This window comes from Ceratosolen solmsi, unplaced genomic scaffold (genome assembly GCF_000503995.2).
Source record: "Ceratosolen solmsi marchali unplaced genomic scaffold, CerSol_1.0 scaffold10, whole genome shotgun sequence".
In the NCBI taxonomy this organism is placed as follows: domain Eukaryota; kingdom Metazoa; phylum Arthropoda; class Insecta; order Hymenoptera; family Agaonidae; genus Ceratosolen; species Ceratosolen solmsi.
The window spans coordinates 14679528-14707271 of NW_011948412.1; the positions used below are offsets into that span (position 1 = coordinate 14679528).

General features: G+C 21.3%; 4 protein-coding genes across 7 annotated transcripts; 2 read left to right on the forward strand and 2 right to left on the reverse strand.

Moving 5' to 3' along the window:
• The first annotated feature begins 512 nt into the window (after nucleotides 1-512).
• LOC105360347 (mitochondrial inner membrane protease ATP23 homolog) lies at nucleotides 513-7874 on the forward strand. The gene is made up of 5 exons (XM_011497241.1): nucleotides 513-759; nucleotides 1415-1460; nucleotides 3632-3713; nucleotides 5856-6080; nucleotides 7650-7874. Exons 1-5 carry the CDS (start codon nucleotides 540-542, stop codon nucleotides 7851-7853), a joined length of 777 nt encoding a protein of 258 aa, XP_011495543.1. The 5' UTR covers nucleotides 513-539; the 3' UTR covers nucleotides 7854-7874.
• Nucleotides 7875-9001: 1127 nt separating this feature from the next.
• On the reverse strand, nucleotides 9002-14687 carry LOC105365127 (protein FRA10AC1 homolog). Its single transcript, XM_011503225.1, has 5 exons — nucleotides 14526-14687; nucleotides 11651-11813; nucleotides 9832-9991; nucleotides 9658-9662; nucleotides 9002-9243 (listed from the first exon to the last, which is right to left on the reverse strand). The coding sequence occupies exons 1-5, from the start codon at nucleotides 14555-14557 to the stop codon at nucleotides 9028-9030; spliced, it is 576 nt and encodes a 191-aa protein (XP_011501527.1). The 5' UTR covers nucleotides 14558-14687; the 3' UTR covers nucleotides 9002-9027.
• A 1073-nt stretch (nucleotides 14688-15760) lies between these two features.
• Nf-YB (nuclear factor Y-box B) lies at nucleotides 15761-21171 on the forward strand. 3 transcript variants are annotated; one of them, XM_011497287.1, is made up of 3 exons: nucleotides 15761-15938; nucleotides 17128-17400; nucleotides 21143-21171. In XM_011497287.1, the coding sequence occupies exons 1-3, from the start codon at nucleotides 15824-15826 to the stop codon at nucleotides 21154-21156; spliced, it is 402 nt and encodes a 133-aa protein (XP_011495589.1). In that variant the 5' UTR covers nucleotides 15761-15823; the 3' UTR covers nucleotides 21157-21171. The 3 variants fall into 3 exon arrangements, with proteins under 3 accessions (XP_011495589.1, XP_011495574.1, XP_011495581.1); XM_011497272.1 differs by lacking the exon at nucleotides 21143-21171 and having other exon boundaries at nucleotides 17128-17792; XM_011497279.1 differs by lacking the exon at nucleotides 21143-21171 and having other exon boundaries at nucleotides 15839-15969; nucleotides 17128-17792.
• On the reverse strand, nucleotides 18985-26052 carry Yeti (yeti). 2 transcript variants are annotated; one of them, XM_011497252.1, is made up of 3 exons: nucleotides 25962-26052; nucleotides 21988-22333; nucleotides 18985-19589 (listed from the first exon to the last, which is right to left on the reverse strand). In XM_011497252.1, the coding sequence occupies exons 2-3, from the start codon at nucleotides 22289-22291 to the stop codon at nucleotides 19072-19074; spliced, it is 822 nt and encodes a 273-aa protein (XP_011495554.1). In that variant the 5' UTR covers nucleotides 22292-22333; nucleotides 25962-26052; the 3' UTR covers nucleotides 18985-19071. The 2 variants fall into 2 exon arrangements, with proteins under 2 accessions (XP_011495554.1, XP_011495562.1); XM_011497260.1 differs by lacking the exon at nucleotides 25962-26052 and adding an exon at nucleotides 25588-25649.
• Between the last annotated feature and the right edge of the window lie 1692 nt (nucleotides 26053-27744).

Consider the following 27744-nt stretch of genomic DNA (forward strand, 5'->3'; position numbering starts at 1 on the left):
AAACAATTTTATTTTTATCTTGGAAGATACTGCATTATAAAAATTTCTAACTAATATCAATTTAATTATAAATACAAAATAATTATTACTTTTATAAAAAATATATAAATATAGAAAAAACAAATAATTTTCACAATAATTTTATTCTTCAATTACATTAAAAATGTAGAAATATATGTATTAAAAAAAAAATCAATTTAAATATAAAATTTCTTACAATACAAAAATTCTTTTAAGTTTACTTTATTTGTTAATAAAAACGAAGTATTTTTAATATTCTATAAATATTTTTTCATTTGTTTTATTTATTATTTATTTTAAAATTCCATAGTAATAATATTTTATTTAATAATTTTTTTTTTAATTCTACATGAAAAATATGACTTACAAAGGGTTGGTAATGGTGTAATAATAATTTATTTCCCTTCTACTGTACGTTATACACTCTCGGATTGTAGCTCATTATATTCAAAAATAATTAAGAAATAACTGATCGGTAATTTATTTATTTTTTAACTTGAAATTATTATAATTTAAACATGAGTCGTAAGAATGATGATGAAACAAATAATCATAAAAATGCATATACTTGTGAATTAGAGGCTAATATCAAAGATCAAAGTCTAAACGATGATTTATATCCCGAAAGAAGACAAAGAATTAAAAAAACATGGTTTGAAAACTTTTTTAATTTTGAAAATAGTAAAAAACACGCTAAAAGAAGATGTGAACAGAATGCTACCTGGTGTATAAACAATAGTAAGTATTATTTAATATTTTACATAAAAATTGTAGTTTTAAATTTTATTTTTACACAAAACATGCAACTCTATTACACAAGATTTTGGAATATCTGAATACATTTTTTAAATAATAAAATGAATTTCGATTAACTTATTCTAATTTTATTATTTAATACATCATATTGAAAATAAAGAATGAAAGAGTTAATAATATTTAATTGATACTTGTTTGATATACTGATATTTAAATAAGACTTAATTTTATTATATAATAAAATTTAATAAAACATAAACTGAATAATGAAAAATCATATTTTAGTACAAGTTAATACAATTTACTACAAACATAATTTAGCACAGTTTAAACACTTTTATATACATTAAAAAATAAAGACAATTTATTTCCAATTAAGAGCTTAAATACTATTAATATTATACAGTATTTATTAAAAATTATTTATTAAGAATAATATGTTTAATATTAAAATTTTTTTTAAATATTCCTATTAAACTAAACAAAACCTATTAAATATTATTTTAAATTTTTAATTTTCTATAGTTAGAGTCGCTCTAATATTTGTTGGAAGTTTATTATTGCATAATAATATAAAATAAAATTTTAATTCAGCAATATTATTTGTATGTAATTATCCATTGCAAAATATTTTTAGGTCCCTTGGTTAAAATAATGCTGGCTGCTTTACAAGCTTCAGGTTGGTAAGTGTTTTTCAATTAATACATATTAATTAATATTAATGTTAAATCAAAGTATTTCTTTCCTTTAAAATATTGGCTTAACTTAAACAAATATATATTAAAATTTAGATAAGTTAGAATTTCATTTTTATTATTTAATAATCTAGAGTATGTACTTAATTTAAAGTACATTGTAGAATCTTCTCAGTCTCATTGAATCGTGATCTCTAATCGTAATTAATAACCTTTATAAGGGCATCCTATTTATATATGATACAACTAGCATTTATATTTTAAATTTAAATAAATATCCTTTTAAATAAAAACAATGAATCTAGCCAATCTATATCCTAAGTGGCACTGAGTTACTTGAGGTGGACCTTCCATACTTATGGTCTAATATAAAATATTTTAATTTAATAGGTAAAATATAATTATAAATTAGAGAAAACAGATGACTCAAACATCCGAAACAATAAACGATATGCAAACCAAAAATCAAGGCTACAATAATAATTTTAAAAAATATATAGGTTTACTTTACAATTAGTGTCGCTTTAGTCGCTGCAGTTACTTGCAATATTTAAGAGAAAAAATAGGAATATAAAACAGTTTTCATTGATTGTATTTGATATTTAATATTATACAAAGTTTTCAAGTTATACTGATAGATCTTTGTACTTAAAAAATGCTTTGTATACATTGCATGTATACTTGATATAGTTTCTTTTAATAGTATTAATAACATTTTCTTTGTGTTCGCATAGTGAAATAATGGTAATCAAAATATAATTATTGAAATGAGATTTAAGGTAGAGAATAGAGAATAAGCTCTAGAATGAAGGTTTATAAAGTGGTGTCTGGGATCAGACTAAAAACCTCCTTAGATGGTGGGTGAAGGTATTGCTGGTAAGTGAAGGGACAGTGCAATTATTCAAGACTACTTTTAATGTTTATCGTTGTTTCTTTATTAAATATAATAATAATAAATAATTAATTATGAAGTATAAATGATATAATAGATTAAATATAAAGTTTCCTTTATTGTTACGTATTATGAATGTATTTCTTCCTTTGTTGTATAATTAATAAATGCTGTCTTAACATACATTAAATTGTTGATAATAGTGGTATGGTTGATGCCGCGCCTTTATTACGTCGGTCTTATCTATGAGGTGTGGTTGATGCCGAGCCTTTATTACATCGGTCTTATCTTATGTATGTGTTGCTTCAATATATTTTATGTTTCACTATTGTTTTATGGTCACTAATATGTTATTAAGAATTTAAATAAATGTCACTATTTCTTTCGTAGATTATTGCTTAATTTATTATTAATTATGTTGTTAAACTGTAGTTTCTGTAGATGTAGTCGAAAATATATAGTGCGTTTTATAATGATTGTGCAATGGTTAATAAATAGACTGAGGCAAACTTAACCCTTAAATATTATCACCCTATTTCTCAAACGCTGATGTTTGTTACCATGACGATTTTGGTCGTGACGTCATCATGATATAGCCTGGAACGTTCATTGCTAGTATTTGAACTGAATTACGCATTCATACCTCTCCCACTTTCGACTTTCAAGTTTTTAATCCGTAACAAGTGGTCAGAGTTTAGTATATATATTAGTATTTACATGTGATAGCTTGTTTATAAAGTTTACTTTAGTATTTCATAGTTAATACTTCAGACTATGAATAAAAAAACTTTCTATTCTTATTAACAATTCTATTATTATCGTGCTATTTTATTTCGCTGTTATTTCCACATTTTTATTTTACTTATATTCTAGTATATTTTTAAATAATTTTGAGGATTTAAATTGATACACTTCATGAATAAGATTGAATTACTAGCTACCAATACCCTTCACGTGTGAGTTTTAATATCTAAAATTTAGTCTTAATTGAAAAAGGCTATTTCTAAGTAATTACATAAAATGAGTATGTTAATTATCAATCTAATATCTATCTCTAATCTTTAGATAAAGTGTACAAATAGCAAAACTGAAATATAAATTTTAAATATCTTTTGTTCATTGTTTCAATAACTTGAGTTAGTTGCGAAACTTTGTAATTTACATGATATTAATTAAAACACTGATATAGTAATAATAATTAAATAATATGTTATTATTTATTTATGAATATTTTTGTTACTAATATTCGAATAAACCAATATTTCAGTGACTTTCATATTGAACGACACTTAGCTTGTGAATACTGTCATAATACAGTAAGCGGTGGTTTTGATGCAAACTTTAATCAGGTATATTAAACACACATATTTATAAATATTACTACAAATTTCCATACTGTTTAATGTTATTATAATAATTTAAACTATTGTAATTAAAAAAATTGGTCTTTTACATTTTAAGATTTTTTAAATTATTATTATAATAGTACAATCCTGTAGACTAGGTAATATACCGATATATGCTGGAATCAGAGTTCAGTAACGAGTATGACAAAATATAAATGATAATAAATGTAAAATATAAAATAGGAAAACATTTATTAAAGTAACTAAACTCTTAAATTATTTATTTACATCAAATATAATAATTAAATATAAACCATATCATACAGACAAGTCTGTAACAAGCGATGATAAGGTATGTAATTAGGTAAATTCATAAAAGTTCTTGTCGAAGTTCGTTTAATACTGAATAATATATGAGCTAGGTTCTGTTGCATGTTGTCTACGAATTTTTCAGCAATAGGCTTATTGTAACAATATATTTTTATTTAATTATAATTCATTAAAATTATAAAAAATTCTTCATTTACTCCATTTAATTATAATTATGAAAGAATGAAATCATTCTCTTGTCAGAATAAAAATGAAAATTCAACCAAATCCAACACTGTATTTAAATTCAGTTGTAATAGTTTTGTTTTTTTACTATATTAAATATTTCAATTTTCTAATCTATAAGAAGTCTTGAAAAAATACTTGGAAATTAGACGAAAACAATTGTAAACTTATATCTTCTTGCATTAGTTTCAAAATTCGTCAATTAAATATGGAACACACTGAAATCGAATAATAAGATTACATATTGTAGAAAGCTTCAAGCTTAAAAGGGAAAATTTTCGATTTAAGGCAGTAAATATATACTTTTTAAATATCATTATAATATAAAAATTAAAATAAATAAATTATTGAGTATAATTAAAAATTATAAATCTCAAGTTTATATTTAAGTATAATACTACTCTATTATTAATGCCTTATTTTTAATTTGATTTTATATCTTGTTTTATTAATAGTTAAAAGTTATTATGCAGATTGCAGAAGAAATTAATTTTAATTCTGTTTAATTAATATTTTAATCAGTTTTAATGTAATGTGATATTTCTAAATGCGAACTAATGTGGATAAATGTTACAAAATTCTAATCAAAATATTTTAAAAAAGATTGAATCTTAATTATTTTGCGATTCTTTCTTTGAAGTTATCGACATTTTTGTACCTAAAGTACTTTAACAAAATTTATTAAAGTACAGTGTACCATAGTCCTAATTATAATAATAGTATTTAACACGTTGTGGTTTGATATAATGCAAATCCCTTAAGCCTCTACGTTTCCTATGACTGCAAATACCTTTTAAGTTATATTAATTATTAATTAATTAGTAATATTACTATTACCATACTCATAATGTTATTATAACTGTACTATTATTACTATTCCAACTGAATAATTCCCTTAATCACCAGTAATGTATAAAAAAAATTCAACTTTTTCTTTATTCGACGAACTCATATAATGTGTATTATTAAAAATATATTACATTTAGTAATATTACGGTTTTCTTTTTATCTGCTGTTTTTCTACGTTATTTGTACTATTTATTTTAAAACACTAACAGATTTATCTACTATTTACAAATCTATATATTGGTGATACAAATCTATATATAGTATCTATGTATTGGTATCAAGATATAATAATCCTCACAAAAATTACATAATTATTTAAATATTATAAAGTTATATTATAATATGAATATGAATACGTATTTATTCGAAAATGTGCATGTCAGCATCGTACCCTAATTATTGACTTAGTGATATAATTCAGGACATAATAATTGTTGTGTTCCTGTTGTCAATAAATTTTTTTTATCTTTTATATCTTATGATGAAAATTTTATATGAATTCCGCATACACTGATTAATCAGTTTCAGATAATAAAAAAATTGTTCTTAAAAAATCTAATATATTATTACATTAAATTGAAAATTTAATTCCTTTACATAAATAATTTTTATTATAATTCTAGAATATTTATTAGTCTTGAACAAATACATATTTATAATACATTTATTTTCTCTAATTATTATTGATTCTTTAAATATCTTTAAATTCTTTAAATAAAAATTAATGATTCTTTTTTATAGATTATATTATGCTATAATGTTGCTGTCAAAAAAAGTACTGTACAAGCAGTTTTAGTACACGAATTAACACATATGTTTGATTATTGTCAAAACGAAATAGATTTTAATAATATACGGCATGTAGCATGTTCTGAAATAAGAGCAGCTAACTTAGCTAATTGCAGTTTTCTCAGTGCATGGTATTATGGCAATGCATCTTTATTGAATATTAAAGAATCCCACAAAGTAAGTAATTTCCTTTTATGTTTACTTATTAAAACTACATTGCAAGGCAATTTATGTATTTGTAAACTTTGTAAACTTCAAAGGGGTGGTGAAAATAGAATAATTTAATTTCCGGATCGAACAGAGAGCAATAGTTCTCTATAAAATGTGGTGGCTGTCCAGAAAATTTGATACAATTCGGATTGAGAAGAGAAAATTTAAACGGGTAAATTAGTTAATATTTTATACTATATTGTAATAATTATACATTACTAAACAAAGTAAACTGTATTGAGTTCAGCTGTCTTGTTTAATCATATCGTTATCATAATCACAGATCCGCAATTTCGCCACAAAATTTCATTTTAGAAGAAAATGTCTTCTATTTTAAAATAACTATTTAATAACAAACAATTCAACTATAGTAATATATCGTTAATTTTTAAGTTATAAAAGAAGAGGAAAATTGTATTTATATAATTTCATTCATATTTCCATATCTTACTTGATGGTTGTTATATTGTAAAGGCTAAAACTAAAATAATTTCCGTTTTTGTGATATAATTTTTATATTTAAATTCGTCTTTTATATTATGTAATTCTTTATTTTATGTACTAATCGTAGCAAATTATACAATCTTAATATCAACAATATAATTTTATATCGGAGATATAGTTTAAAAACCGTAGCAGTTTCTTTTTCATCGCAATTGATCACATCATCTCACTTTTGAAAGTTCAATATATAAAATACAATATAACCGAAAAAGATTATAAAAATAATATGATAAAAAGAAATGGTATTGCAGAACTGAGATAATTTGCTATACTAATAAAAAAGTTATGTATCGTGTATTTGTCTTTTTTATATTTTGAAGCCAGAAGAATGTGAATGAAATTTAATTAGTAATCCTGAAGATGATGGATGCTTTTTAATGATATGTAAAAGATAGCTAGTCAAGTTTCGAGAAGAACTTAATTTATAAAAGCTGAAATCTATGAAAGTAATAATATAACACTAAAAATATACGAAAGGAAGCTTGATGTTAATTAATATAAAAATAAAATAATAGTTTATTATTATCATCATTGACTAGGTTAGGTTTTTTTATATAAATCGTAATCCGATTGATACTACGTGCATGAAATAAAAACATTAAGATAACTATGCGTATTATTATTTATAGTTCAAATGATGCATTCGTAATTTTAAAAATAATTATACAGTCCTTCAAATATTACTTAATGTGTGAAATAAATAAGATATAAGTATAATTTAAGGAATTACAGAAAAGATAAGAGAATAAAGTTATATATATAAGTATAGTTGTGTATTTAATAATATAGAAAGAATTTATGAATAATTAATACTGTAATTAGCTAATCTCATATTGAATACTTTTAATTCTTTTTAATTAGACCACTTTGATATTTGCTATATTATAAATTATAAAATATAATTGGTATTTTTGTACGATTTATATTTATATATATTTATACGTTAATTTAAAAGTTTCGATTTCATTTTTAATAATAAATAATTCCATGTATATTATTATTATTACAACATAATCATTTAAATATTTACAGGAATGTGTAAAGAATAAAGCATTAACATCTCTAGTAGCTACTAAAAGATTTTCAAAAATTGAATCAATAAAAGCAATTGATGAAGTTTTCCCAAAATGTTATGCTGATTTAGAACCAATTGGCAGACGTTGTCGAAGAAACTCTACGAATATGAATTTGGCTTTCATAGAAGCGCCACTATATGGATATAATTATAAAATATGAACAGATATGATGAAACGTTTTTCTTATAATATTTATTAGTATATTAATATCTAATATTTTTTTAATATTTTAATAATGCGTATTCGGGATTGAACCAATTTCGAAGACCATCGACTGTCGGCATCGCCAGTCTCTCTAGCTCTTAGGTTTCTATAAACACTTTGGACGAGAATTTTCGTGTACTTGTTATGTTTTGGTTTCAAATGGCCTGCAATGCTTATGGTTTTCGAGCAGTAATGTCTACGCCTTGTTTTTTTCTTAGAATTTTCGAAACTTCTAGAGTTTTCTGTAGCCTCGTTCAAACGTCATAAAAACTGTCGGTCTATCAACGAGCCCAAGCACTGCTAACAGCGTTGCAAGCTGCCACGCTAATATTAAAGGGTAGCTCGCTACGCACCGGGGCTTATTGTACTTTTACCAAACATTCACATCTGTTATTGTTCATTAGCATTAGGTTTTATGCTAATGTTGTAAGGATCAGAATGTGTAATTGATCATGCTCATGAATGAGCGTGAGAAGATGGTGGTTGGAATCAAGTATGCTTGTTAGAGAGAATGATCATACTTAATAGAGTGTAAGCAGTCTCTAGCGAGGATGGGAGTATTTGAAAGCCTCTCCGTTAATTTAGGAACTAAAGCACGTGCCCAGTACTCCTAATTCACCCTTTGGACTTGCACTCCTAGACGACGTTCCAACTTAATGGTCAACTGCCTAATTGCTACAAATCAACAAATCTCACTATAATTAATAACACCAACATCATTAACAGCTACTTAAATAAAGGTCATTACAAACCAATTGTGTTTACTCTAAATTAATGCATTAATCTCTCCCCCCCCCCCATCACCATTAAATCGGTGGTACGGTCTAATCCATCCACCATGATCTGCGATCACACTGGTGGCTGGAATTCCAAACAGATTGTTTCAAATTTTTCATTATTACTAATTTTAATTTATATCTAAAATATTCATTTTATAAAGATCTTAGATCACAATTAAAACGAATAATTCATATACAAAAGCACAATTTATGTATTAAATATAAATAATTGAATAAATAAATCAATGAAATAAAATGTAGAAATTACAATGTACTGAAAAATTCTTATTAAAAATAATTTATCATTACAACAAGATAAGCAGTCTCTTTCATAAAAATAACAAATTAAAATTAAGTAGTTTCGATCCATTGGAATAAATCTTGTAAATAGACATCAATTTTTTTACTTATATTCATATCTATCTTCTTAAAACTTTCAATATTCCATTTAGAAATATAATCATTATGATCTTTGCAAGTTTCATTTATGGAACTTTTCATACTTGAATCTTTAATTAATTCTGATTCTAGTTCTACATTTTTATAAATATTACTTTCTTTTTTTACTGATTTTGTAATTGTTTTACAATAATTTAATTTAATTGAGCATTCTTTGCATAATCCTGAAAGTGAAAATATATTAATTTTTTTTGAATTTTTCAAAATTATTGATTTTACTTCAGAACATCACCATTAATAGTCGGATATCTTTTTTACATTTAATGTTTTTTATTATTATCGTTTATTTCCTTTGACTCTTGTTCACTATTACACCAATTCTTTATTTTTAATATATGGCACTATTTATATTTATTATTTAATAAAATATTTTCAGTAATATTACTGAAAGTATACTGAAACTATTACTAAGTTATGTTACTAAATTATGATGTAAGCTTTAACATTATAAAATTAATAGTCAGTTTCGTTATTAGATATTTCGAATTCTATTTAAAATATTAAGTATATGAAATGACAGACTTTATCTAAATATAAAGGTTAAATAAGTTAAAAGCTGCCTTTGTATACGGTGAATAATAAAAATTAATAATTATTGTCAGATTTAATATTTGTAACGAATAACACTATGTGAAAAACTTAAATTTACTTAATTATCTATTACTGACATTTAAAATTGATATTTAAAAATCTTACTTAATTTGACTAAGGTATTCATTTTCTTTCCATGTTCAGTATATTTAAAGTTTACTTCCCATGATTTTAATCCTTTGATCGAATTGCAATTTTTATCACCACAAATATATTCACCTTTTCCAGAAATTACTTCCTTCTTGGTCCTCCATCTAAGTGCTATCTAAAAATATGATCATTGTATATATATATAAATAATTATTTATAATGAATTTTTTTTACTTTTTTTATTTAAAATAATGTAAAAATATATACATAGTATCAGTTATAAATTTTACAATTGTGAATTACATACTGAAAATTAATTTTTATGAATAATAAAGAATACTTAAAGTATATGATTAATCAATTATCGTAAAGGATGTTTCATTACATCATACGGAAATACTCAAACACGATAAAAAATATTTTTTACAATAAAAAATTAAGTAAAAATTAATTAGGCAAAATCAATATATATATGCTCACAAAAATATATGTTTGTGTTTGTCTAAGATTAGAGAAGTTGTGAAAGTAAGTAGAAAACTTGCTATTTGTCCATTTAAACATTAATTTTGTTACGATATTTAGTTAGATTTTTAGATCTTTTTTTTTTAATTTTTTATTTTTTAATCATGTATTTAATCGGTCGTAATTTTATTTTTTCTATTTAATTAGATTTTAATATATATTTCTGGGCTATGCATTATGGCAAAATACTATCATCGTAATTTATTATATATCATTTGATTTAAAGTAAGTGGTTATTTAAATCAAGATCATTTTAGCCCACCTTTCCCTTTTCATTGTAAAGCTGAAATCATTTTGAGCTCCTCAAAATACGTGATTCACTCCGACTACATTAACGAGAGAATTTTAAGTAGTAAGTGTGGCATAAAAAGTAAGTGACAGTGGCTTTAACCTAAATAAGAAAATGCAATAATACAGGTTGAATATTTATGTTGAAGTCAAGGAACGTATTTATTAAATGAAAAAATATTTCTGAATAAACTTACTTATAGATGATTTCATAAATTTTAATTCATTTTTCCATTATCGATTATATCACACAATTTGAATGTTCAATACAAACGAGAAATTTAAACATCAATAATGAAGTAACAATAATAAATATGAGAAAATTTTCACATTTAGATTTCTATACAATACAGCCTGTATAAAAAGGCAACTATGCTATCTATAAACAACAATGTTGAGATTGTTGAAAAGAAGTTTAAAACATCTAAACGTTTTTTTATATAATTCATAATAGATGAAACACGAATGTAACACTATCAACTAAAGTTCAATACGAATAATACGTATATCAAATTAATCTTTTTTACTACATATATTTCAAAGTACAGAATACGAATAGTAACAAATCTCGCATATTTTTTGCATTCTTCTATAATTTGTATATTAATATATATTTTAAAGTCTGTTAAATTATTTAATAAAATTTTTCCTTTATTTATATATTATAATGTTTATATATTAACGTTATTAATTTAGTTTTCACTAAGAGTTACAATTTTATTTTATTTTTTAGTTATATAATCTTCTCAGCTATTATTACATATTTTTATTTACTTTAAATTACTTTAAATCAACCTTTACTTATGATAATGACTGTACAATGTAAAATAGTTCTTTCTTTATGTTTGATAGCTGCTAAAAATGTAAGTAAATACGTAGGAAGAAAGTAACATTGAACTAGAGTTTATAATAATAATATATTCAATTAATTTAAGTAATTTGTCTATTTATTTTATAATTTATAATATTATATAAAACACATCATAATGATTTTCTTTTAAAACTGATCTTAAATATAGATTACCTGATTAGTCATGTAATGCGTCATGTCACTTATACAATATTCTTTGAAAAGTTGATCATGATAGTTTTTCGCTATTTGATTTTCTAAGGAAATTGCAGCATCATTATTTTCATCCCATAAAAATTTATGATGTGATGATAAAATATTAGAGTTGGTAGATGATCTACGATAATAATATTAATAAATTCATAAATATTTTATTCAGTACAAAAACGTTAAAATTTTGTAAAAAGAATATACGTTCATTTTATGTATTTTTGTACCCTAAATTAGACTATTTACTTTTCAGATACTTTCAATATTATGGTTACATGAGTAAATTAATTGACTACAGTAAAAAAAGGATTAAAAAAAATAAAATTCTATATATGACATAAGGATTGTAGTTTTCTCATTCAAAACGATACACCTGCTTTAATTGCAGTAGAGTTCTATTGCTATTAGTATTTCAATCTTATAAATAATAAATAAGAAACACAACAATTATCAGTAAATAAATAAAAAATTTAATAACTTATAAGTTAACAATGTATGTATGTATATATATATATAATTATACAGAAAAATACCTTAACTCCATAAGGGTATAAATTATAACGACTTTCAGTCGATATATCTTAAACATTGATTTCGATTTTGATAGAAAGGAATACCTTAGCGGTAGTTTATTGTATATAACAAAGAATACCAATACAGGGCCAAGTGTAATGATCGAAAAACTGGGCATTATATTAATAGTAATAAAAGACGTTTGGAGGTCAGTGATAATAAATATTAATTCTCAAATAATACTAATGCTTAATTTATACTATTTTTATGTGTTCAAAAATAAGATTATCATCATCCAACGTTATAACTCATTATTAACTTTCGAAAAAAAATTTACGTTAAATAAAAGAATTGGATATATGATACATCAACAAAGCTTAAAAAGTGATTAAGAATTTTCAAGATTCAGAAAATAAGAATTTGTTTAAATTTGAATTTGAATAAATATGATCTATCATTATATGTGATATCAACATAATCATTGATATAACATCAATGATGTGTGAATTACTAGATGATAAATAACTTGGTACTGAAATCTCAAAAGATTTTTTCGATAAAATAAATAAAGTAGTAGTTTCATACATACTACAATAGAAAAATGGATTTTACTATATGAAAATAGAAAAGAATAGATATATATATATATATATATATATATATATATATATATATATATATATATATATATATATAAATATATTAGTATATTCTTTCTTAATGTAATAAATATAATGTGAGTGATCCATAACTCCGTTTAGATTGCTTTAATATTAGTGCTTATAGGATATGCACCTATAGTGATTGAGACACAAAATAGTACGAATTTCGTAAATGATTGCTAAAGATTAAACTGGTGCTAAAGTTGAAAAAAAATTCATTAAATGAAAGTGAATCTATCTTCAGATTCACAATGTAGAATATTCATAAAGTGTTATTTAAAAGGATTGTAATATTTACTTGCCATTTTAATTTTATAATTAATAAATTACTTGTGTAACAATTTAATTTAAATAATAAACGTATTAAACTTAAATAATAAATTATTAATTATTTGAAAGTTTCTACTTTTCTTAATTTATCCATTACTTATATAAAAATTAAATGTTTATAATTTTTATCATTATCAAATTTTTTAGCAATCAAGAAAGTAAAATCCAAAATCTGAAAAACTATTTATATAGATGTATAATAAATATACTAAATACAACCTATGTCACATTTGTATACATACTAATGCAATTGATGACTTTTATTTTGTTACAACTTTACATCCTCTTGTAATATAATCCCTATACTTTATAGCATAATTGCACATTAATAGTAATACTCTATTTATGCGTAAACATTAACCATAATATTCAATATGTGCTATACATAATTTATTTTCTCCGAGGAGCTATTGCACTTTAGGAATTATAATTTACAAATTATTCTTTGATGAATATTTAATTTATAGTAATGAAGCTTCTGTTGACATATTTGTTAAATTAACACAATACTCTTAATATGTAAAGAATCTTAAATATTTTAAACATATTTTATATAAGATTTATATTTTACATAATTTCAATTTTTATTCAAATATTTTATAAAACATTATAAAATCTAAAACTCACCTTTCATATGAATCAATATAAAGTTATACAGTATTACCTAAACATTTTTTATTTATTAATCTTGTTGAAAATAATTATAAAAATTAATTTCTTTAATATTGTTAAGGTGTCTTAATATTTAATTATACCAATATTTTGTAGACCTATTGTTCTTAAAGCTTAAACCATTGAATTTTTAGTTTAATTTTAACATTTTTTAAAACATTTTAATTTAATCTATTTTAGGTATCTTGATATTTTTCTATTTTAATTTATTTTACCTTTGCATTTTGTGACAAACTAATAATTTAAAAGAGTTATTCGACTCATGATAAAGTAAATGTAAAAACAAATATTAATATTAAACTATTGTTTATTTTCAATTCAATTAATCTTTTAATTCTGTGAGAAAATATATATCATAGAAATTAAATTGAAATAAATTTTTTAAGTTTATGAAAGCAGAAATATGTGTATTATATTGATAAATAGTTGAAAAATAATTAGCACATTATTGAATTTAATAATAAAATGAAAATTTTGTAAAGAATTTTAGAATATCAAGACTTTAATTATCATAAATTACTTTTCAAATAATAACAAATAGAATACATATTACACAAATTAGTTTAAATTACTTATAATAATTTATAAATTCCTGTTAAAAATATAAATATTGAAAAGGTTAAAATTCATGCTATTCATAAATTATAAAATATAATATTTACGTTTTCTTGATTGCAATATTAGCAGTATCCATTTGTCACAAATATTAATAAAATATTATTATAACAAATTTATATCTTCCACTTCCTTGTAATAACTAACTAATATAAACAATTTTAACAAAATATAAGAAATATATATAACATTATTTCTTTATGTTGATTTATTAAAGATAAAATTATAATTACGAATAAATTATCGAATTTATGTAATGATGTGGTGGATGAAGTGCATTATCTGAACGTTATGGAAATAATGCTATACATTGTTTGAAACATATCATATCCAAATTTGATAATAAAAATATAATAAATGACGTATCATGATTTGCCAACTTGGCTATATTTTTCTTTTCATTTGCCATTTCTCATTTTGCATAAATAATCTGAATTAATCAAGATAATAAAGATCACTTAAGGTAGAATAGAATATACGCATGCGTCAATAAATTATTGGTTAGAAACTCAAAATCTTGGAATTACAAAATTCTATCCCAAACTATTCATAATTTTATTAAAAAATCATAACTATTCTTTTATTTTTTTAATGCACATTTATTAGTACTAAGAATAAGTTTTCAATTTTTATTTTAGATTAAAATTATAAAGAAAATAATAATCAGATCTTAAGCATTAATTGAAACTAAAATAGAACCAAATTTGAAATAAGAATGAAAGCAAATAAAAAAAATAATTATGAAAAATTATAATAATCGAAGATATTAAGAAATTGAAATACTTTATTTACATCTGTTAATAATATATATATGTTTAATGCCTCTAGCTCTTGCATGTAATAAATAATATTTTTTTTTTACTTTATAATGTTCTTTTAATCGGATAGTTTTCGGATACTTTTATATGACATTTTTAGAAATTTTTATAAAATAATTATAAAACTTTAATCATTTTATTGTTTTATTTGTTGAATGTTTTTAATATGACATTAGAGTTAAATATTTTCATATGTATTAATTGAAAATTTTTTAATATTAATATTGTTAAAATTTTTTTTGAATTCTAAATATTTCATAACCTATGAAGATCGATAAAAATTAAAATAAAATTCTTCAAATAACATTTGTTGTTTATATTAAAAATATTCCACAAAGCCAAAACTATTTAGATTTTTTACGCATGCGTATAAAGGATATACTATATTTCCATCCTTTTAATGTTTATCAATACGTTAGTGGTTGATAATTTTCAAAATTTGTTGAGTGGTGTATAATGTAATAAATTTATATTATGAAACATTAGTTTACATTGTACAATTATTAATTAAAATATAATAAAATTCAATGGAAAACAGCGGTGAAAGTGGAGAAGACAGTGGTTCAATAGGTACTACGGCATTTCTCGCTAGTAGCAGTATAGCTAGCTCGTACATCAGTATGCAATCGGATGACATGGAAGGTTAATTTTTTAAGAATTCTTTTTTATTTTGGTAAATATTATAATATTTATTTGCATAAATAATACTTCTTTAAAAATTATGTTGAAAATTGTCTTTTACTTGACATAATTATGTATTGCACCAAAAAACAATTATTTAATTTACCAACAAGAAGTATTTTTTAAGCTTGAATAACTATTACATCCCTTTATTTAGTTATTTATTTATTTAAAAACTCTTATTATAACGAAATTTTACATTGTTTTATAGAATTAAAGATTGTATTATATAAATCGAATAGGTTAATTACAATCTCTGTGTTAATATTTTCCAAATTTTTCTGGTATAATGTGAATAACATATTCAGTTTTTTATCTATTTATTAAGTAATGTGAGGCATTTTAAATATTCATTTGTATTTAATCTTTTAAAAATTACAAGCTTAGAAAATTAATTAAGGTTCACATTAACACTATTGGATATTGAATTTATTTTTAAACATAATATTTGAATGAAGTTGATATCATATACTTTATATATTTAATTTACTTTAATTTAATTTATAATATTAATTATATCAAACTTTAGTATCTTTTATTGATTGAATTTTAATCATGTGAAATTTATTAATTTTCAATTTAAATGCTTTTATAAATTTTTAATATTAAATATATTGCACGTAATTAGTTCGTATATGAAGTATTAAATACATATACTGTGATCATAATTCTTTATAATTTCTTATATAAAAATTTTTAAAACGATTTTAGAACTTTATATTTTATTGTATTCGTATATGTATTAACTAAATTGCATTATTGTATTTATTAATCCAGTAATTTTTCAAAAGTCGAATTTTTAAATATTTTTCAATATTATCTATAAACTTATGTAATCCTATTAGCAAAATTAAAAAGGATAAGAATTATTTATTCAAATTTATTTTAGTAATGTTTATTTACCTTTATTAATATAACCAATCTGTTATACAGATTAACTGTAGGTTAATAATTTAAAGATTTTTATATTTATTTTATTATACTATATAAATGATTATCATTTATGAATTTTAAATGTAAATAAAAAAATTAAATAATAAAAATAAATAATCATGCAAAGATATTTAATTATCATGAAGTTACATTATAATAGATGCATATTATATACATATTACTTTAAAATTTATTAATAATACATTTTTTATTTTAGATGATCCTGAAAATACAGATGATTCAAATCCTGGAAATTGTGATCCCTTACAAGGAGTTAATATGTCTTCCTCTAGTGGTCCATTACGAGAACAGGACCGTTTCCTTCCCATTGCCAATGTTGCAAAAATTATGAAACGGGCTATTCCAGAAGCTGGAAAAATAGCAAAAGATGCTAGAGAATGTGTTCAAGAATGTGTTTCTGAATTTATTTCTTTCATTACATCAGAAGCTAGTGATCGTTGTCATATGGAAAAAAGAAAAACTATTAATGGTGAAGATATTTTATTTGCTATGACAACTTTAGGATTTGATAATTATGTAGAGCCATTGAAAATGTACTTACAAAAATACAGGGAAGCAACAAAAGGAGATAATCCTTCATCAAACACTGGTATTGTTTGCAATAATGAGGATAGAAAAAATGAAAATTCTCATTCAACTATTTATGAGGACCAAATTTTTACTATAGCTACTCCAAATGATGTTACATCATCAGAAACACCAATTATATATAGTTATTCTACTTCAGATCAAATGCAATTTCATTTATCATAAATTTCATGTAGTTCTTTTAGTTGTTTTGCACCTATTGTCAACATGGAAAGAAATTCCCCCTATTATTAAATAATGGTGTTTCATCGCTATGTATATATGATTATTAGATATGCTATTATTAATAAAAATAATATAAATTTTAAATAAAATTTTTTTATTATAATATATAACAATAAAGATTTTATTAGTATTTTATAATTATTACACTGTTTAATTGATTTTTTAATTATCAAATTCAATAATATTTTAGTATTCTTGTTGTTTTTTGTTTGAACAATATAATTTATCAGAATCTTTATTTTTAAAATATCGTTAATTTAATTAGATAAATGATGGAAATAAAACCTTAAACCACAGTAAATTTTTGTAGCAATTTCATAGTAAATTTAATAAGTAAATAACTTATTTCATGTGTCAATAATTAATTTCATTGCATAGTGGTCATCCAACTATCATAATAGTCGTAATAACCAACTACTTCATATTTATGCTGCAGAAACTATTAATAAAAATAAAAATTTTTAAACTATCAAACTTAACTTTCAAAAAAAACGCTGGTTATCCTTACAACAATTAAATGTTATTCAAGAACTTTGGTTTGAAGCTCTCACTATTCTCTTAAAACACAATATAAAGTTGTATTTATTTTTACCAATATAACAACCAATACACATTATTGTAACTTATAGTTTAAATCATTGAATGATTTCGATAAATTCGTTATAGTGAATTTGAAATTCAGGTAACTATTCAGAAATTATAAAATATTTCTTTAATTTAAAGGTACGTTTGTTTTATGTTTTACTTTTTTATGAACATAACTATATGTACATTTTAATTAAAAAAAAAAATATTTTCAATCAAAGAAAACCTTTTATCTAATTATTATTGTTCAAACTTTTACCAAGTTTTTAAATTAGCAAAATACTAAACAGAAAAAAATTGAAAAAATAAAATATAATATTGCAAATAAAATTCAAATCAAAGTGACCCTACTAAAAATGTTTAAGTCGAGTATATTGTCAAAGATATGAAATTATCAAATGCAATAAATTAATTTGAAGCTAAGAGAAATTTTTAAAATGTTAAGGATCTATTTATTTATATCCATAAATGCGTTTTTATTATAAATAAAACAAAATTTCACACTAAATGCAATTAAAATAGTGACTTTGTTATTCTATTGAAAATGATAATTTGTTGGAAATATTGAAAATATATAAAATAATATAAAAATAGTATTTTCTTTTGTTTATTTAGAATAATTATATTATTTTACAATGTTGAAGACTATGTCTAATTATATGATTAAATTATAATTTAATATAACTTTCAGTGATATAATTTTATAAAGAACTGTTGCGATGGACTGGAAACATGAAGAGTATTATGTGTGAAATACTTTATCATGTTTTCTTTTTCCTACATTTCGTAGTTCTTTTTCAATTTCAAATTGTTTTAAATCCGTTCTTTGTAAAAAATCTTGCCTTTCCAAGTATCCACTTTTTCCACGATTAAAACAAGATATTTCTTCTTCAAGATTATGCTCTTCTTTAAATTTATTCCAATCAAGTTTCGATTTTTCTAAAGTAGTCAATTTCGTTGTTTTTTTTAAATTACTTAACATATTAGAAATATTTCGTTTCTTGTAAATATTTTCTTGTATATGTAATTGTGATGACGCTGCCAATTTATCTTTATCTTTGTTTGATAGAATCTGCGAAGATTTGTCATTTCTTATTTTTTCAATAACAATATTAGCATTTGTATCATCTGCATTCGCAATAAGTGAATTATATTTTATCTGTTTTTTATTTACTTCTTTACTTGAATTAGAATTGATTTCTAAATTATTTGTAGACAAGATAGTTGTACTGTTATGTGACTGTTTTTTTGACGAAGTAGCTGTAATAATGCGATACAATTTATTAATAATATATCAATGTAATAACATTTAATTATTTATAAAAAAGTTGCTTTAATAATAAATTTAATTATATAAATAAAAATAAATAATCTCATTGCCAATTGGATAACGTGCCATACAAAAAAAATTATAGAAAACAAAGACAGAAAATGATAGGTATAGCCGTAAACCCAGATGAATATTTAAATATTTAAAATTTTCATATGTAAGAATTACAAAAATGAAGGTATCAAAACTATATTTTTTAACACATATATTATTAGATTATTTAAATTTCATTATGTATTTTGATACTGTCATCGGTTCAAATATATATATCAATATATCATTTATTTATCAGTTTAATATTTTCATCTCTATACCAATCTAAGGTACTTTAAACAATTGTCATTGTGTATTATAAATTTTTTCTTAGAATTGTTACTACATTATTAAAAATATTACTTTAGTTTTAAAAAACATTAACACAAATTAAATTTAAAGCCTTATCTTTAAAGACTGCTTTTACTCAAAATAATTCGAAAATTAACAAAAAATATTTAGTTACAAACAAAAATGTGACCATTTTTAAAAATAAAAATATAACATTTCTTATCACATGTGAGTGCCAAATAATAAGAATGTACATGTATATCATATTTTTCTTTTAAAAATAGTAACATATGTATTAAATTTTAATTTTTTTATGAATGATGTTAACAATCGAAATTCTGGCAAGTAAAAGAAAGTCTTAAAGTTTGACGTTTAATTTTTAAAAATAGAATATTTTCATTTAATATATATTAATAAAAACATATATATATCCTTCTATTTCTTTCAATAAATTTTCAACTATTCAAATTTTAATATAATGAAAGAATCTTTTTTTTGACGGTTTAATCTATGGAAAACAGAATTTTTACAAGTATATTTTCTGTTGCAATAATCATATTTATTTTTGTTTAATTAACGTTAACTAATTGATGAAAATTATATGAGAATTAAATCATTAACAATTTAAAAAGTAATATTTATATGAAGCCAAGATGTCTGCAAATACAAAAATAAAGTCACAAATAATAATTTCACTTGTTATAAATAACAATTATATTCAAATATTAATATAAATATTGGAATTTATTTTTACTATTAAGAAACATTATTATTACAAAATTTTGTACGATGAACGTCTGACAAATAGGAAGACAAAAATGTCTGATCGATAATAAGTAATTGTTATGAATTTTAATCGTATTACTTCGACAATCCTAACATATTCATTATTCAGTCCTCTTTATACTATAAAGGGTAGTAACTTCAAATATTTAACTAAGATCAATGGCATAAATTATTTCCGCAGTTAGATAAATCGAAAATACCTATATAATCTCTTTAGTTCTATTAGTATTTACAAATCTTATTGCCTAGAAGAATAATCACTGCAAAAATAATTGTAATTTATCTAAATTTATTAAAGCGAATGTTTTTAATTACGTTAATCTCATGCTTAATTGTATATTTCATATATTAACAGCACATTAAAATGTTATAGTTCAGTGCCGATGAAATGAAAAAGGACGTGAAATTTAATATACACGATAAATGCGAGAAAAGAAAAATATTATCACGATGAGTGTATATACAACGTACCAATGGATACCAATGGTGATTATAATAGATTCCAGTGAAGCCGCAGCAAATATACATGCCAAACTAAAAGATAATCATTTAAATTACTCCTTATATCATTTGAAGACGACGAGGATATTCGAACCAAAATTATAAATACCTCGCTAATATATAAATAGAAAATTAAAATATCAAGTAAATTAATATATGTCCTACAATTGTGTACCACTTTTGCTTTTGATTTCACTGTAGGAGAGAGTTGAATTTATTTATTATTTTTGACAGCATTTACTTAACGTAATATGTAATGCAATTTAGTAACTATATAGTTTATTTATATTACATAGCCGCATGAAAATGTAGTATGTAGTAGTTACTATTATTCTTCATGATTTGAAGAGATTCTTTTCCTATTAATTGCTTGTTCTATGTGATGAAAAATTCTATTTCTATTTAACTATATATTTATACAATATATTTCCAGTATAATCAATTAGTGTTTTTGTTAATTTGATAGCAGTAATTAAAAATTTTATATATTATTATTTATTTCTTGTTATATTTAAAAAAATTTATTCTATTTTTTTACAACAATGTAACTAAATTCATTGTGTCTTGATATGCAATCAGTTTCATTTTTTAATATAATTTTCTTCTGAAAATCAGGAGTTAAGCCATCAAATAAATCTACTTAATAATGTAACAGATTTTAAAACCAAATATGGGACATTAAATTCAATTATTTTTATAAATAACTCTAAAATATACCTGTGTCCTTTAAAAAATTTTGCCACAGTGACTCTGCTCTTGCCTTTTCTTCTTTTGGAAATAATATAAGATCGTTGCTATCTAAGCTATTTTTTGTGCAGCTGTGTTTTTTATCTATTACATTTTTTTTATTTGTAATATCTTTCTTTCTTTTTTTATGATTTTTTTCATGTGTATCATTAGTTTTGGTATCATTACTTTCTTCACATTCTGACGGTAAGGAAACATCAGATGACTCATGTTCTAAAGTAATTTCAAAATCTGGATCATCATCTGAACTTTCAGAATCTTTTACATCCATCATATTGAAATTTATATTGAATTAATCCAATCCAAAATGTTGAATCTATAACAAATATACAATTAAAACATTAACTATTAATAATGAAAGTAACTAATTTGATAGAAATTAATACTCAATAAAAATTAGACGAATTTATATTATTCATAGAAAATATAAATATTTTTAATAAAGTAATAAAATGTTATTTCAATTTTTATATGTACTCATACAAACATATATATAAAAATTCGATTTGAAACATTAGATCTTTGAGAATAGGATCATAGTAAAAAGTAAAATTTTACAAGATTCATAAGTTATAATTACTTTATAAAATAAAATTCGATAAAGCTAGTTTGACATTAATTTTTCATTATTCTATGATAACTCGTTATAAGTAAAATTTATATTTTGTCTTTATTAAACATTTTTTAAATTCATTTATATTTAAAATCAAAATTTGTTGAACATTTTGTAAATTAATATTTCCTCAAAACTACATCTTTTAATATTTATCAAATAGAGGCTTACCCTATTTTAATTACTAAGTAGCTGTTTGTATTCATCGCCGTTATTCTTCAGAATTAATTAATTGTTCGCCTGAATTACGATTTTTGCACTTTATTTGTCTTCGTTTAAATTAATATGAAATATATTATGATTTGTGTCTTTTAGTATTTGTATTTTGTCTTAAATTTTTAGTATATTTAGATTATTATTCACTAATTAATTTTTTTTTATAATCAATTGAAACAAGACTAAATAATATTAAATAATAAAAATTGATGAAATCGGATTATTCTATTTTATCACAGAAGTTAAACATTTACTAAAATTGTAATAACAAATTGACAGAATATTATTATTTTGAGTCATTTAAATGATAAATAAATAAAATAAGAAAAAACTAAATTAAATGTTCCATAAAATTTATACAAGTAAACTACTCTGTTGGATGAAAATTAAATAAATATTAGTGAATTAAATTTAAAATATGTAATTTTAACATTTTTTTTTATAAATCTTTATATAAATAAGAAAATTAAAAGTCCAAACGTACAAAGTAAATTTAAAAATAAATAAATTTTGGTTACATTCTTTAATTTATTTAGAATTATTTTATTTAATTTAAATTAAAATTAAAAAACACTTTTTTATGTACATTGATAGTTAGTTATTGATGACAAAAATAGCCTTTTCTTTTATAATTATTTATAATATTAACAATATTTATACGTTATTTAGATAAAATTAACATTAAGGCAAGATATTATTTATGCAATTCGTAGTATGTTATTTTTAGAATTAACGTTAAACATCTTTAAATGTAAAAAGATTGTTAAGATAACGCTGATAAATTTTTGAAATGTTTTATTTATCATTACATATTATAGTAAGCCAATATTTTATTTTAATCATTATAAGATTTAAACCTACACAAGCCTTACATGCAGGGCAATAAATTTGTTATGCTTATTTATAATTCATAATTAACATATACATGATACTGAATCATATTGCAAAATATTAAAGAATAGTGTCCATAAATTTTAAATATTTTCATTTTATTTCTACCTTTTTAATATTAGATTATCTACGAAATTCATTTACTTTAGTCTTTAACAGTATAAAGTTCTCAATATTGAAATATATTAGATGATGTAGTAGTCAATGAATATTTAATCTCAAAACATATTTTTTACCTAAATTTGTTTACTTTTAAGAAAATAGCTTTATAAAGATAAGTTAACTCAATATTGTATACTTTTGTCAAATCCAATCTCTACCCTGTTTTATTAAATTACTTTTCAAATGAGAATATTATAGAGAATATTCATTTCCAATTTATACAAGATACTTCAATATTTACATTATAATTAGAACAAAAGTATATAAATATATTATCTCAATTATAAATAATAAATATTTTTATTAAATAACATATAAGCATAAGTAATACACATACAATTCAATATATTATAAATATTTATTTATTACAAACACAAGGAATTTAAAAATATACAAATATTTATTAAATATAAAAATTTTCAATATTAAATTATTAAACAATTTATATTAGTCTACTAAATATAATTTTTAAATAATTCTGATATATATATTTACCAATTCATATCATATAAAATTAATTTAAACATAAACAAAAAAAATACCATTAATTTGTTGTAACACATTGAACAAATTTTATATGTGAATTTATATAATCACAAGTTATGACTTAATAAATACGTTACTTATAATTTGATATAAACACTGACTTAATTGCTAAATTATCTGATAAATACATATAATGATTATATGTAAAATATATTTTATATTAAATCATTCTTTATCGCAAAATAAAATTTAATATTTTGTATTTAAAACTATATATAATTTATATACTACTATGATCAAATGTAATAACTTTGAACATTTTATGTTTAAAGAATATTGTTAAATAAATATAAGAAGTATATTTAATTATAGTATTGAAACATTATTTAAGTATTACATAATATTATTGCATATAAATTTCAAATTAAAAGTAAAAAAATCTATTAAGATTTTATTTAAGTTCATTTAATTATAACTATTATTATCTAATACTTAACTCATGTAATATAAATAATAAAATATAAATATAAATATTTTAAATTAATTTATACATAAATTCAAATGGCACAATTTTTTCAAAAGAATAAAAATGAATAAAATACAAACTAATTTAATACATATAACATTGAAAAATAGCAACTACTTTTTTGATCTTAAGATCATTACACTTATTAAAAATATATAAATTGTAGTTCTCAAATAAAAAACTATTAAATATTCCTCAGTCAATTATAATCTTTTTATACATAAATTTTAATCTTTAATGTACTACAGAAAAAGTAAAATCATTTTGTAATTGATTTACAAATTTCATATTGTCATACATAGATTAACAAATTGTGTTTGATTTTATTCACTATATCCATATAAAATTAAAATATGAATCACAATACATTAAAATTTTTAAGCCTTACACTAAAAGTATATTGCATCAACATTTTTAAATAATTAAGTATTAACTTTTATTTTTCAATATATTCAAAAGCAAATTAATATCCAGTTAATTAATTGTATTATAATTGAATTTCGATTATTTAAGTTTTGTATAATATATAAATCAATAATTTTATTTATTCATTTAAAGCTTATTCTGTCTTTGAGTAATGCCACAAAAAGTAGTAAAATAAATGTATAAAATTTGCAAGTTGACTTAATTTTAATATTATCTAAGTAACTTTATTTCATTTTCTATTAAACCTTACCTCACTTTAATAATTTATCTTATTATTACTCTACATAATTTAGGAATATTAGCAAATTTAGCCATTGTTAACTATGTATTATAAATTTATATATATATATATATATATATATATATATAAAGATTGTTCTACGAGAAAAACTAAGTAAATTATGACTGACCGAGTCACTAAACTTTAAATTAGATGAAACAAAAATATTCAAATATATGTCTAATTTTGCCAATTTCTCCATGTTATTTAATTTGCTCAATAATAATTTTTCCAGAAAATAATGAAAAATAAGTGCTCTAATACAATTCTTAATTCTTCTGGAGATATATCTTATAAAATTAAACATTTTTTTTTTAGTATTTAAACAAGCTTACTACACTTACTTAATTTCCCTGAAATACACTATTAACAACAATCAATCCTTTTGCCATTACCAATGGCATACGCTTTTCTAACCAAAAATGTATTAGAGTCGAGTGAACATGCGCAACTATATCATAATCTCCGCTATACGTCGTGCTAGATGTAAATTTAAAAAGCATGAAATAATAAATAATTGGTATGTCAATTATATTGCAATTAAAAATATTCTATAATAATAACAAAAATATTTTTAACTTAAGATTTTTATGCAGTTGTAAAATTTTGTATCACAGTTGCAATTTTTATGCATTAATTAAAAAAATTTGATAATTATAATAAGTTTATATTTATAATTCTAAAATACATAATATAGAAAATTTGTTTCATTTAATTTTCTATAATATTTTACATTGACATTGTTCATTATATTTTTGTACATGAAGATGAGTTTACGGTCATATATTATAATAAGATTTCATATATGCATACTAAATCGTTTCGATCGAATTAATTGAAATTTTCCGTGTATTTTTTTTTTATATCCTTTAATTTAAATTTTCATATATATATAAATTTTTTATTTTGGTGTTGTAAATAATTGCATTACATTAACTTCATATTTAATCCAGATCTAAAGTATCTAAAGATCTAAAATAAGACCTATAAAATACACCATAAAATATCAATTTCATAACAATCTATTACTCATGGTATAATCGTGCAAAAATGATAAATAAATAGTTCATTTTTTTAATTTTTATGTTAATTACTTATTTCTAATTATAGTAGATTTTCGAACAGCATGTTAGAAATATAGCAAAAAAATATGATTAGTAGTTAACGATATAATTTTTTGTATAAAAAATTTTTTAGTTACATGTCGATTATAATGATAAATATATTAAGTATATTATTTACATAATTTTTTTAAACAATCAATATTAATTATAAAAATTCTATTCATAATCTACCTACAAATAATAAATAATGTGAGCAATAATTTATAAATAATAAATTCTTCAATTTAATTTAAAAATTATTTTAAATTTAGTAGTACATTTAACTTCAAAAAATTCAATAATGTACCAAAAATAATTAAAATAAATAATTTCTAAACTATTATTCTTACTAAATAAATAGATATAAATATTTTTTTTTTTTTTTTTAAGAATTAAAAATTATTATTATATATATATATATATATATATAGAGAGAGAGAGAGAGAGAGAGAGAAGATAATTGGATTTATTGATATGCATTAAAATGTACTATTGCATATATATATCACATCCATTTTTAATCAAAATGTAATGAATTTTTTAAGAATTTAATATTTTATAATTTTTTAAATTTAATAATAATATTAAAGGAATTCATTAGACTTATTTATTATTAGTACTGTTTTACTAATAAAAAAATTAATTTTATAAAGATTTCGTACTATATTATGGCTTAAGATGTTTTTCAATCTATAGAATACTTTTATTGTATTAATAGTATAAATTGTATTTAATAAATCCATTATTTAAAAAGGCAATAAATTAGATATAGGATTTTAATATGTTCATGGTACGGTGGAAATAAATCTGTTTAGAAGTTTATTTATATTGGAAATTCTCGAGGTTAGAATCAATGTCTTATTAATTATAAATAATTTTTTATTTTTATAAATATTTTAGAGCAAATTAATTATACCTCAGAGCAATTTTTAAAGCTATAAAATGAATAAAATAAAGTTCTATTACAATAATATATTTATTTGATTTTTGTATTAGAACAGTTTATTCTATTTTTTTAGAAATT